Source organism: Falco biarmicus, chromosome 10 (assembly GCF_023638135.1).
Source record: "Falco biarmicus isolate bFalBia1 chromosome 10, bFalBia1.pri, whole genome shotgun sequence".
NCBI lineage: Eukaryota > Metazoa > Chordata > Aves > Falconiformes > Falconidae > Falco > Falco biarmicus.
Window position 1 is genome coordinate 1,199,825 of NC_079297.1, and position 12,766 is coordinate 1,212,590.

Here is a 12,766-nt window from a genome sequence, read left to right on the forward strand (position 1 = left end):
CACTGATGGTAAAAGCCTTGTTGCAGCAATTTTTTTTTGTTGCTGTTAAAAGGTTTTTTTTCTCCTTTAATTACAGATAAAGATCTTGAAAGCACTGGTCAAAGCTCTGTGAGTTCCCCTGGAAATATCTCATTTGGATTGTAATTCCACATAAGAATTTACATGCATGTGATTTTTGATCCCTTTAATGAGGTCTACATGAATACTCAATCCTATTAATACACCTAACTGAACATCGCACTTAACAGAATGTCATGCAGGATGAAGTTGAACATCTAAGAGACATCTGAAGATTCCAAATTGTTGTCATCATAAACCACACTAACAATCAAAAAAAAATTTTTTTTACTAGCCAGATTTGGCACAAAACCATGATGACTGAAGTTCTTTTTGCCTCTGGGTTCTATTCCCCACTGATTTAAATAAGCAGAGAATAGTGGGGGGTGAACAAGACCATCAGCACTATGGAAGCTCATTCCATTGCACTGCTCTCCTTACCTCATGCTGGCATAGCTATACCACACCTATGCAACTGATCGTTAGACGCCAGTTCATACTTTTTATTTAAAAAAATCTGTCACTAGGAAATGCTTCCAAATGTAAACAGAACAAATGCACCCCCCTTCCCCACAGCAAAACATAACACATTTCCAGGAAGGGCGCACAACAGGAACCCCATGATGCTGCAGATGCTCCGCTGCAGGAAAAGAAGGTTCAGAGGCTGCCCCAGCTTCTAAGTCTCTGTTTCCAGAACAGCAGCTTTGGGTTCCACATTTTTATTCTTTGGTGTTATTCACATACTAAAGCCCAGCACACCAGGTTTTCAGTGCTGTTACTCTCTCCTGAGATTTTCTGTTGCTAAATAGATCTCCAGCTAGGGAACCTGCACTGGCGTCTTTGTGATAGTGTGAAGGGTCCTATTCAGAAGCACCTTGTAAATCTGACCCTAAATGTAATCCTGATCTCAGCTTCTGGACTTCTGTCATGTGCCTGGTGTTAATATCTTCAAAACTTTTAACTTCTCTCCTTGGTAGAAGCAAGTTGTTTTTCTCAAAAAGCAGAGTAAGAAGTAAGAGGAGACAAGGGGCTAACATATGCAAAACAGAACCGGCACTGCATAAGGTGCAATTTTATTCCTGTTCAGTTATGTTAGCTTTAATTGTGTGTAGCTCAAGCTTTACGTCCTTTTGTTTTGTTGGAGTACCTGCCCTAGCACAGATGTGTCCCAGAAGTTGTCCTGATTTTCAGGGATTACTAATTTCTTGTTTGGACTTCCTTTTCCATACAGTTCTCTCTCCTTGCCTATGCTTTTGTTCTTGCATACTCGTATTTTGTCCCCAGAAATCGTTTGCCTGAAATAATGCTTTATAGATTCTAATACTCATCATAAGGTAAGGTTTGACAGCACCAGCTGTCCTCTATATGAGAGGAATATAGGTAAAAGGCAGGGAATGGCTTTGCACAGGAGCTCACCCCATTTCTCACCTCCATGAGCCTTGATTCTTTGTCTTTGGCTTGGCAGAAACTCCTCCATTAAGACAAAGATCAGACATCTCATTTAGACTAGGGAAAAAAAAAAAAAGATTGAAATTACATACAAGTTTGTTAACATTAGCTAAATTCAGTTACTTTCCTATCCTAATCAGGAGAATGCTAATGAGTAGCTACCAAAATCAGATTATCAGCAATTGCTGTCCCAGTTTTTTTCATTTCTAAAAACTGTGTGAGCACATAAGCCCCGGGAAGGTCCTCCTTAAAAAGTTACTGAATATCAGATTTTGTTAGTTACAACCACATTTGGATATTCTGAGTTACGTATCAACAATATGGTATGCGTATGTGTTTCAATACAGATGTGTATGTTGACTAATGGGTACCTTTATGCCCAAAGGACCTCTGATGGTGTCCTGATAATCTCTTTTTTGCAAGGTAAGTGTTGGACATTTCACTTGTTTTAACAAAAGCTCTCCTCCTCCCTGTGTTTATGCAATATTCATGTGTCTGAAGGAACAAGAAACACTGGAAATGCTGAAGAACTAAAACTGTTTAACAAAACAAAAGCTTGTCCACTTGCAATAAAAGTTATTTTGTTCTTTTCACTATGTTTTGTTTCTGCCTGCATGAATGTTAAATCCCAGTGAGATTGTTCCCTTCACTTGTTGTTTGTGTGGATGTTTTCCTGTGCTTGGATGTGACTTTGGTCTCATGTACTTTGATGTTGGTTACATACTTAGACATATGTACCCAACCTAGATGAAAGTTGTTCTGCACTGGCATTAAACACAACTCTGCATTCCTTTTGATTTCTCACAATCCCCCAGTCTGGAAGCAAATGTAATTTGGAAACCGAGGGAAGGTGTTTTTCTGTCTTCAGATAACCAAAGAGAAAGGTCAGACTCTGCTGGGTTAACTCAATTTTTATCCATCCATCCGTCTTCACATTTCTAGTACACCTAACTGGAAGACTCAAGAACCCCTATTTTACCTAGAAATAAAGTTTAACCCCTATTATACCTAGAAAAGGTAAGACTTCTGCTGGGCTCTCCCTCTTGTAAGTAAGGAGATGCCATGTTCTTCTCAGCTGACCATTGGAGGCTAAGCACTTTATTACTAGAATTATTTCTGTAGCATAGACTTTTTTAATATTTTATCTTAGTTTTCATCATTATTAGATCTTTTAGCATGTGTTGCTCTTTATTCCTTGTCTCAGGTCACAGAAATTCTTCTTTTGTGTCTCTTCAGGCAGAGCAGTCAGTCGCAGAGTTGACAGGGGCTCAGAATAAGCTGAGTGCTGAAATAGCTGAGCTACGTGTCGCAACAGGGAACATGAGCAGTATCAATGAAGCTCTTGCATTGGATAAAGTGCAACTGAACACACTTGTGCTGCAGGTGAGCAGAGTTGCCAAAGATCTTGCCAGGTGTTTGTCTCCAGCTGCTGCTGTTGCTTCTCAGACTTCTTGCCTTCAGACAGCATGACCGAGTGAATATGGAAATGTTCCTCCGTTTTCTGTCCAAGCCAAACCTCCTGCCGAGTAAATCTTACTGTATTTTATTTCCTCTGTGCTTCTGCGATTGTAGCTGGAGCAAGAGAATGAAGTTCTGTCAGGTAAAGTGGGCGAGATGGAGAGAGCAAAGATCTCTGACCAGGAGAAGCTGAACTTGTGTAAGAGAACAAATGAAGAGCTCTGCGCAGAGAAAGCCCGCCTGGAGCAGCTGCTGAAGAAAGCAGAGGAGCAACACAGTATCACTGCAAGGAGATTTCTGCTCAGAGCCTGTGCAGTGTTCTTGAGAAATAAATGTATTGAAAAAAACCCAAACAGACAAAGTCTTGTATACACTATAGAAACTGACAGGAACAGCCTAATGTGGGGGGCCTGTGTGGAGACAGACCAGGCATGCTGTGATGGAATGCTTTAGAAAAGGAAGAAATTTTACCTGCTCACCAGGTTCATCCTGCTTTTCCAGGCCTATGACTGACCCCATCCAGACAAGCCAGCACCAGTTTTGTCCCACCACTGCTTCTGCTGGGGAACCTGCAGTGAACACTGTGCTCTGAACTTTTATCTTACTTCGAGACTCATGCCTTGGACCAAGCCCCCTGCCACAGTTCACCTACTACAGCAGGTCCCCGACTTGGCTCCTGCTGAGGCCTCTTGCGGTACACTGGTCCTGTTACCTCAGGTCATTGCTTCTGGCAGATCTGGCTGTTGAATGCAACATCTGTCTCCCAGGAGACTGACGGTCCAGAGAGATCACAGCCAAGTTAAGGTTCAGAGACCGATCCAGCTTCCAGGTCTCTGCTTCCAGAACAGTAGCGTTGGGCTCCCTGACCACAGCTGCTAAGGAGTAAGAGAGCTCTTGGTGAAGGTCTGACAGCTCCTGGCTGGTCTTTGCACAGCACTCAATATAGTCCTGCTTGTATTTTCGTTCTTGTGCCAGCTGGGTCTGCAGAACGGACACCTGAAAGAGGCAAAAGGCTGAGCTCAGACAAGCCCACGCTGTCAGAACTGTCTGTAGCTCCATGGTACCAGCTGCCAGGGAGACGCACACTCCAAATCCAGCCCTGACAAACACTTTGTCCTTGTGGAATGGGAAGTAACAGGTTCCCAGAGTCACCCTGAACTGAGCTTAAATTATCAACAATTCTGAGTTTCTCAGTTTCTCTTATATTAAAGCGAGAGGCTCCTACAGGATTTGAAAAAAAGAGTTGGGTTACTACAAGAGAGATTTGGGCTACTGACATCAGTTCAACATGCTTTTTCCTCAGTAGGAGGGCTACTGGTTACACAAGGTAGTAGAGAACTGTTGTTATGATCTAGTTTAAAAGCTTGACAGCTAGCATGTGAAAAGGGAGTAAACTCTCATTTTTCTTAACTTTAAAGTATTTCACAAATAAGCATAATTTGATGAACAAAGCCCAGGGGAAGATAAGCCTTAAAGGACTGCTGAGGCCTTGAAACTCCTTAGATTCTCTTTTCCCAACAACATGGACTTATGCCAGCTGGGCTTTTGATAGGAGAGACGGAGCTGCTCTCACCTCCTGTCAGGTTTGCAGTGCAGTGCCAGCCACAGCAGCTCTGGCATGTTGCCCTCTGCCTGCTCTGGAGTGGAGGAGATGCCCATGGAAAATAACGCAACAAAGGGACCTCACAGCAAACATCATGCACAGGCTAGGGAACACCATCACTGGAGAAAAGGACAGGTCTGACCTTCTCTCTGACATAATAAGGGCACCTTTGTGAAACTGGGCTTGGAAGTCTGAAAAACCCTCCCATGCTCTGGCAGGTAACCCAGAGTTACAAGTGGGAGAAGTAGCCATCTGCTGCTAAGAGCATCTCCCAGGAAGTGGGAGACCAAGTTCCAGTTCTGCTGTTGCCCAGACCCAGAGGAGTGCCCTGACTAGCCAGCTGGGGAATATTGTCTGAGAAGAGCACCTCCAGTTTCCTCCTGAACTGCTGAAGTAGGTCCACAGTGCAGGCAGACACAGCAGTCACAAAGGGAAGGAGGTTCAGTTAGTTAGCTGTCACAACAGAGCTTCGGACACTGAGGCTCCCTGGTGAAAACATCCTTAAGATATACCTTGAAAGCTTTAGCAGTATTCTCGCTTCACTTGCCAGAGCTAAGCATTGTGCACTTAACTCACATAAACATTATATGCATTTTGCCCCAAATGCCTGTGAAGATTCACCTCCTCAAGCAGAGCAGGGTGTACCAAACCCATAAAGGTACATGGAAAAGAAGTCTGGCGATTGCTGCTAGTGCCAGTACTACTGTCAAAGGATGCAGTAGGCTTCAGTAGCTGGAGCCCATGTTCTTACACTGAAAAAACAAACGTCCATACAGTGCTTAGGTCTCTGACTTGGTCCAGTATTGGGATCGCGATCTGCACAGCATAGCAATATGAGACTAACAATTGCCTGAAGGCTGTAAGCTCTGGCACTGCCTCACATCCCTGTAGCACTGATACAATGCAAGCTCCACTTAACAGTCAATGGAAAATGGGAATGGTCAACAGGATAAGTAAAACTCAAGGGGAATGCCCTGAGAATCTTTTCTATTTTCAGGCGAGTTGCAGTCTTCTGAATTTCCTTAATCGCTCTTCCACCATGCCGCATCTTTAGGCAAGTCAGAGACTAGACCTAGGGGAATTATGTTGTTTGGCTATAACCAATGGATACGGCTGATTATTTCCACTGCCTGGTGTACTTGCTTCCTGACAGCCAAACAAAACTCAGGCTGTAGCATCATGCAAAGCTGCACCGATTGGTACAACCACAGCAGCTTTTGATGAGGTACTCCCTACTCCTCACCTGGTTCTGTAACTCAGCTAATCGACAACTGCAGCGAGCGTGAGACTCCTCCTGTGAAGAAAACACAAGGATTTTTTTTAGTCTACAGTCTGGTCAGGGCCATGGTCTACATTGAACTTCTGTTAGATCTATATTGGGGGGCTGCTGTCACTGGGATTTGCCATTGTTCCTCCATATGGCCAGAGCCTCCTCCCACCATGCGTTCTCACCTGTCTAGAAGCAGGCATCTTGTGCTGGTCAGACTCAGAAAATCCACATGCACCTGGCAGTGACCGACCACCATAATCTCTTTTCAGTCTCCTCCGTTCACGTTCCACCTGCACATTGGATAGGAGAAAGGGTCACAGCCATCAAAAGGACGTCTGGACATCATGGCAAGGAGATGTCTGCTCAGAGACCGTTAATTGCACCAGAGAATGTTGGGGGCAAAAAGCACTGCATGTAGACTATGGAAGAGAAAGAGCAAGAGGAAACAGTTCCTGACACGAGACAGTCAAATGTGTGTGTATAGGGACACTGGGGCAAGAAGGGTGGTACCAGAGTGAACATGCATTTGTGAAGGCAATGGGGTGCCAGAAGAAAGAGAAAATATAAAAGCACGTGTCCACAGGGGAAGGTGGGAGAGGGATGGAAAGAAGCGGAGGACTCCAAAGTGCAGTGTATGTTGTGTTACAGAGGACCATAACAGAGGTTTTGCAGAGACAGTGAAACCCTGTTTTACCTGCTCAAGAGTCCTTCTGAGCTCATCATTGAGTTGCTTCAGCTCAGTCTTCTCCTGTTCCAGCCTTGCAACTGTTTGCTGCAGACATTCCAGCCGCTGTGACAGGAGTCTCTTCTCCGAGAGCCATGATAGCTGCTCCCCTTCTGCAATAGCCTGTTGGGTATTCAGAGAGGACATGATGTGAGCTGGTACCACATAAAGGTTAGGAGGGCCAGAATCAACATCAGGGAGAGCAACTAGACACTAGACTCAAGAATGGATGGTACTAAAGTCCCTTCTTCTCCCGGTCCACAGGCCAAAACAGCACACACTTTTCCTAGGGGGTCTCCTCCAGATCACCTTGAGAAATGGAGTTTTTTTGTTCTGGACATGCTTCCTGCTAGTTTTGTTCAGTCCGCCCATTCAGGTTTTGGGAGAGACTGGAAACATTAAATTTCCTTTTCAGCCACTTAATGGTTTTACAAAGGTCTCAGTATTTCCAGCTCCCTCTCTCAGCCATTTCTTGTCCATCATGAAGACTTGCACATTTACATGGTCCTCTTACGGAAGCTATCCCTAGGGATGACCATCTTTGGTCATACTCTTTGGCCTTCACTGTACTTCTATCCTATCTAAAAGTTCTACTCTCTGTCCTCAGACAACCAAACCATATGCAAGATATCAGTCAAGCAGGTATTTCTGCAGTGACAAAATACTACGGGTTTGCTCTCTATTCCCTTTACCTGTTACATCATCGTTACAGAACTGCTCTTTGAAAAAAATCCCACGATCAGTCAAGCCCCTTGCATTGCTTTGAACCTAGTCAAGAGCCACCTACCCTCATGTGGGTTTCTTGATGAACTGCTCCTTGAAGCAATCTCTGACAGCATCTATAAATGTAGTCTTGATATCAGCAGCACTGTACCAATCTATATAGATGCAACTGCATTACCTGATCTAATGCTGTTGTATACCTGATCTATATGGATGCGGCTGAAATCTCCCCCTGTTGTTTTCACGTTTCCTGCCCTTGTCACTTCTCTGCTTCCCATCAACAGATCACAATACCTGTCGGCATCCTGATCAAGCTGGCAGTAATATTTCTTAAGTAATGTATAAATGTGTAATGCATAAATATAGTATTTTATTAGTAGCGGGTTTTATTACATTAATGTAGTGCCTAAAAGTACTGGCAGAGACCCAGGCAAGTCTGTAGCACAGGTTGTTGCAGCTGCTCCACTGGCAGTAGCCAGGTCAGACCACCTTCAGAAATCCACAGAGATTTGCCTTCATGCTTTCTGCACTGCAGCACGAGCACACCCAATGCACGATGAAGCCCTTAACCTGATCAGGCAATGGCACAAATTCCGTTCTTTTTAATGTACCAGAAAAACCTGTACCTTGGAAATTGACACCTCTGAAAGCATCCTCTAAGCGGCATCAGCGTAGCTGCTGTTCAGTCATCATTATAAAATTCTACCAAGTTTAGTACACTAGTCAAATGTCAAATCCTAACCACAACAGGTTGGCTAAGCCCACCTACGTAGGAGAGAGCCAATTACCCACTCCCAACTTTTGGACTTGATCTAACAGCAAGCTCTGCAGCTCTTTCAGTAGTTCTGGGCTTGCCAGCTCTAGCAGGTGAATGGTCTCTGGCCAGAGCTGTATAGGCAGGCAAGCCTGCTGGCTGCATTCATGGCTTCTTTGGCCAAGCAGGTCATGTTGTTACAGGACTATGTATTCCCCTATCTTTATGGGAAACATCTTTAGAATCCTTTATAGATATTTTAGTTGACTGATGATCAATCACAGTGCCTACCTGAAGATGAAAGCGGTCCTTGTCCCTCTCTGAAACCATACTTTGCAGGATGGCTATTTCTTCCCTCAGAGTCCCATTGGCCATTTCACTCTTGGTAAGAGCAAGACTGAGTGCTTGTGCCTTCCCTTTCCATTCAATTTCTCTGCTTTCATTCTGCTTCAAAACAGCAATCACATGTTCCAGTTCTTCCCCCTTTGCTTTCCTCTCATCTTCCAGTTGTTGGGCTAGCTCCTTCTGCCTTTTCAAGAGATGGTCTCTCTCCTGGAGAACTTTCCTCTTTGCTGCTTCCTCTTCTTCCCACTTTTGGAGCTTCTGGATTTGTTTCTTTAGGGTCTCCCCTTCACCTTTCCATTGTAAAGCTGATGTCAACTGTTTCAGGACTTCACTCTGCCTCCTAAGCTCTTGCTCTCTCCCTGTCAGAGTCTCCTCTAAATACCTGACTCTGTCTCTCTGATACCTGATCTCTTCACCCTTCTTTGTCAGGGTCTGCTGAACGTGCTGGAGATCTTCCTGAAGAGCTCTTATTTCCTCTTCTAACTCTTTTTGCTCACCTTGAGCCTTGGCCTCTCGATCCCTCTCAGGCAAGGCTTCCTCCAGAAGCTTCTCTTGCTCTCTGTGGTGCCTGACCTCTTCATTTGTTTCAGTTAGCCTAAGCTGGAGATTCTGCAAGACCTTCAGTTCTTCTTCTTGGTGATGAAGTTTTTGTGTAAGAGCTTCATTGTCTTCATCTCTCTTCCTCACCACTTCCTCAAGCAGATTCACTTGCTTCTGGCATGATGTTAGTGCTACCTTCATGCTTTCTTCACGAAGCTGGAACATGTTAATTTGCTCTGTCTGCCTGAGGAACTCTAAATGGTTCTTCTTCGCTATTTGGCTCATTTTGTCTAGATCCTGCTGTAAATTCTTGGCTTGCTTGCCTTCTAATTCCTTCTGCTCTTGAAGGTGCTGCACATGCTCTTGCAAAGACGCTATCTCTTGATCTCTAGTTTCTAGAGAAGATTCAGCACATTCTAGTTTTTGCAGTATGGCTTTAGTCTGCATCGCTGCCTCCTCCTTTTGCTGTTGAAGCTTAGAGATAGCCTCCTCCAGAACCTCTATCTTTTCTTCTCTTTCTTTCAGAGTCAGTTTTGTTGCTTGAAGATTTGCTTGCTCAGCTTCATGGTTTTCCTCCTCTTCCTTGCATGACTCACATTGATTTCTAAGGGATAAAATTTCTTGCTCTTGTTCCTTTAGTGCCACTTGAAGATGCTGCAAAATTTCCTTCTGCTGATTGGAGTCCTGTTCTTGTTTTTGGAAGGTCTCAATCACTTCCCTCTGAGATCCAATCACGAGATCCTTTTCTTCCAGTATTGCCTTAGTGTATTCTAAGTCTCTATGTAAGACATTCATCTGTTCTTCTGTTTTTTCCTCATAGCTCCTCATTTGTTGCTTTTGGATGTCTATGAGTCTGTCCTTTTCTTTTAAGGTTACTAAGGTCTGCTCCAGTTGGTCACGGACAATACTTAACTGCCTTTCCATGACTTCTTCAACTTCCTGAATTTGCTTTTGTTGTGAATCAAACTCTTGATCTTTTTTAGATAAAGAAAGTGTCATCTTTTCTACTTTACCATGAAGCTCTTGCAGGTGCCCATCTTGCTGTTCCTTGTACTGCTGCAAGTATCTTAACTGACCCCTTTGAGAATCACACTCACTCTCTCTGTCCTTGAGAATTGCTCTCAGGTGTTCAAGACTTGCATGCAGAGATTTCACCTCTTCTCTCTCCTTTTCTAGTTCTTGGATCTGCTGAGTCAGTGACATAAGCTCTATGTTTTTCTCCTTCAAGTTTCCTTTCATACGATCAAGATCCACAAGTAGATTTCTCACTTGTGATGCAGCATGTTGTTCTAGAACCATTATTTTCCCCTCCTGGAATTTGATCTCCTGGTCCCTCTCCTCCAGGTCTTTGCTCATCCTGCCAACAGCAGTCCTCTGCATGTCCCGCTGCTTCTCCAGCTCCGCTATCTGTTCCTGCTGGGATTTGATCTCCTGGTCCCTCTCCTCCAGGTCTTTGCTCATCTTGCCAACAGCAGTCCTCTGCATGTCCCGCTGCTTCTCCAGCTCCGCTATCTGTTCCTGCTGGGATTTGATCTCCTGGTCTTTCTCTTCCAGGTCTTTGCTCATCTTGCCAACAGCAGTCCTCTGCATGTCCCGCTGCTTCTCCAGCTCCACTATCTGTTCCTGCTGGGATTTGATCTCCTGGTCTTTCTCTTCCAGGTCTTTGCTCATCCTGCCAACAGCAGTCCTCTGCATGTCCCGCTGCTTCTCCAGCTCCACTATCTGTTCCTGCTGGGATTTGATCTCCTGGTCCCTCTCCTCCAGGTCTTTGCTCATCTTGCCAACAGCAGTCCTCTGCATGTCCCGCTGCTTCTCCAGCTCCGCTATCTGTTCCTGCTGGGATTTGATCTCCTGGTCTTTCTCTTCCAGGTCTTTGCTCATCTTGCCAACAGCAGTCCTCTGCATGTCCCGCTGCTTCTCCAGCTCCACTATCTGTTCCTGCTGGGATTTGATCTCCTGGTCTTTCTCTTCCAGGTCTTTGCTCATCCTGCCAACAGCAGTCCTCTGCATGTCCCGCTGCTTCTCCAGCTCCGCTATCTGTTCCTGCTGGGATTTGATCTCCTGGTCTCTCTCCTCCAGGTCTTTGCTCATCTTGCCAACAGCAGTCCTCTGCATGTCCCGCTGCTTCTCCAGCTCCGCTATCTGTTCCTGCTGGGATTTGATCTCCTGGTCCCTCTCCTCCAGGTCTTTGCTCATCTTGCCAACAGCAGTCCTCTGCATGTCCCGCTGCTTCTCCAGCTCCGCTATCTGTTCCTGCTGGGATTTGATCTCCTGGTCCCTCTCCTCCAGGTCTTTGCTCATCTTGCCAACAGCAGTCCTCTGCATGTCCCGCTGCTTCTCCAGCTCCGCTATCTGTTCCTGCTGGGATCTGATCTCCTGGTCTTTCTCTTCCAGGTCTTTATTCATTTTGCTTAGAGCAATCCCTTGTTCTTCTTGCTGCTTCTCCAGTTCCTGTATGTGTTCTTGCTGGGATTCTGTCTCCTGTTTCTTCTCTGTTAGGTCCTTAATAGCCTGATTGAGAGTAGTTTTATGCACTTCTTTCTGCTTTTCCAGCGTTCTTATCTGTTCCTGGTACAACTTCATTTCTCCCTCCCTCTCTGACAGGATAGCAGTCATGAGAGTCAGATTCTCCTGCAAAGCGTCTCCCTCTGCTGCCACTTTCTGTAGCATCTGGATTTTCTCCCACTGTGTTTCCAATTCCTCATTTTTAATTTTTAAGATAGACAACGTAGTTTGGAGTTCTTGTTCAAGGGAGTGATTCATATCTGTTGCTGTATTTGCTCGTGTTTCAGAGGCTGTGACTGATTCCTGCAGAATTTTTATCTCCCACACCAGTTCTTCTTTAAGTGCTTGCAGTCTGTCCCGTTCATGCTGCAAAATAAGAGGAAAAAATTCAATAATTCCACCAATATGTGTTTGGTTTTCATACTAGATTTGAACTCCTGGTCCAGTGGCAGTCAAGGCCTGAAGTCTGAGCTTTTAGTAGAAAATTTGAGCTATTTAGTTGTTTTCCCTGTTCAATATAAATTTTCTACTGTCACTCAAAAAAGATTTGAGAACCGTACTGTATTTATCAAACTCCATCCATAACAGATTCCAGAGTCACTGTAAATGGAAAAGTGGAAAAATACTGATCATAGAATCATTTAGGTTGGAAAAGACCTTTAAGATCATCAAATCCAACTGACTTGCATGATTACCTCCCCGATTCTAGCACTGTGCCAGCTTGTGACAATTTTCAGTCTCCTCCTGACCCCACATGGACCTGCTGTATTTACCACACCCTTTGCCAAGGCATTCGACAAGTCTGCTCTGCTCTAACATCTCCTGTCATTTGCTTGCAGCATGGCTCTTACTACCTTCATCAGATGGGCTCTTGTTCATGTCTTGGAAAAGAGTGAATGACCACTTTCCCCTTCCTCCCTGCCTCTCAGGCTGTTGTAGACATCTCCTGTGACACTCTTTAGGTTGTGTCTTTCCCAGCTTACTCAGCCAGTCCTGTCTTTTTGCTGTTCTCTGAACCTCTTCTAGCTCTAGTGTGTTCTTTTGAGGAGGAGCTGCCAGAGCTGCAGCCAGGATTTAGAAGTCCAGACTAAGCATGATTTACACAGTGGCATGATGATGTTCTCTCTTTTATGAAGAGAGGACACTTCATTTACCTTTTCTTTTTGTTTGGACCTCTACTGTGTAGAATTTTCATAGTACCATCCTCTAGAACCCCACTGTCTCCTCTTGAAGGAGTAATGGTGAGATCACAGTCTGTCATTCTGTTTTTGAAATGAGGACTAGTTTTTCTCTTGCAGACATACATATTTACCTGGATTGGCACTTTTCTCAAATTGC

At 44.7% G+C, this 12,766-nt stretch overlaps 1 protein-coding gene across 5 annotated transcripts in view; it reads right to left on the minus strand.

Annotated features, from left to right (window-relative positions):
* Positions 1–960: 960 nt before the first annotated feature.
* The window catches only part of CEP250 (centrosomal protein 250), a 36,747-nt gene continuing 24,941 nt past the window's right edge, over positions 961–12,766 (minus strand). For 2 of the 5 annotated variants that reach the window (XM_056353253.1, XM_056353252.1), the window contains exons 27-31: positions 8,330–11,794; positions 6,532–6,684; positions 6,020–6,127; positions 5,811–5,861; positions 2,589–3,960 (exon numbers count right to left, since the gene is read on the minus strand). In XM_056353253.1, coding sequence (XP_056209228.1) covers positions 3,673–3,960; positions 5,811–5,861; positions 6,020–6,127; positions 6,532–6,684; positions 8,330–11,794 — 4,065 coding nt within the window. In that variant the 3' untranslated portion in view covers positions 2,589–3,672. Of the gene's footprint in view, positions 1,564–2,588; positions 3,961–5,810; positions 5,862–6,019; positions 6,128–6,531; positions 6,685–8,329; positions 11,795–12,766 lie in introns of those variants that run through there. The other 3 variants (XR_008824206.1, XR_008824205.1, XR_008824204.1) reach the window with 3 other exon arrangements.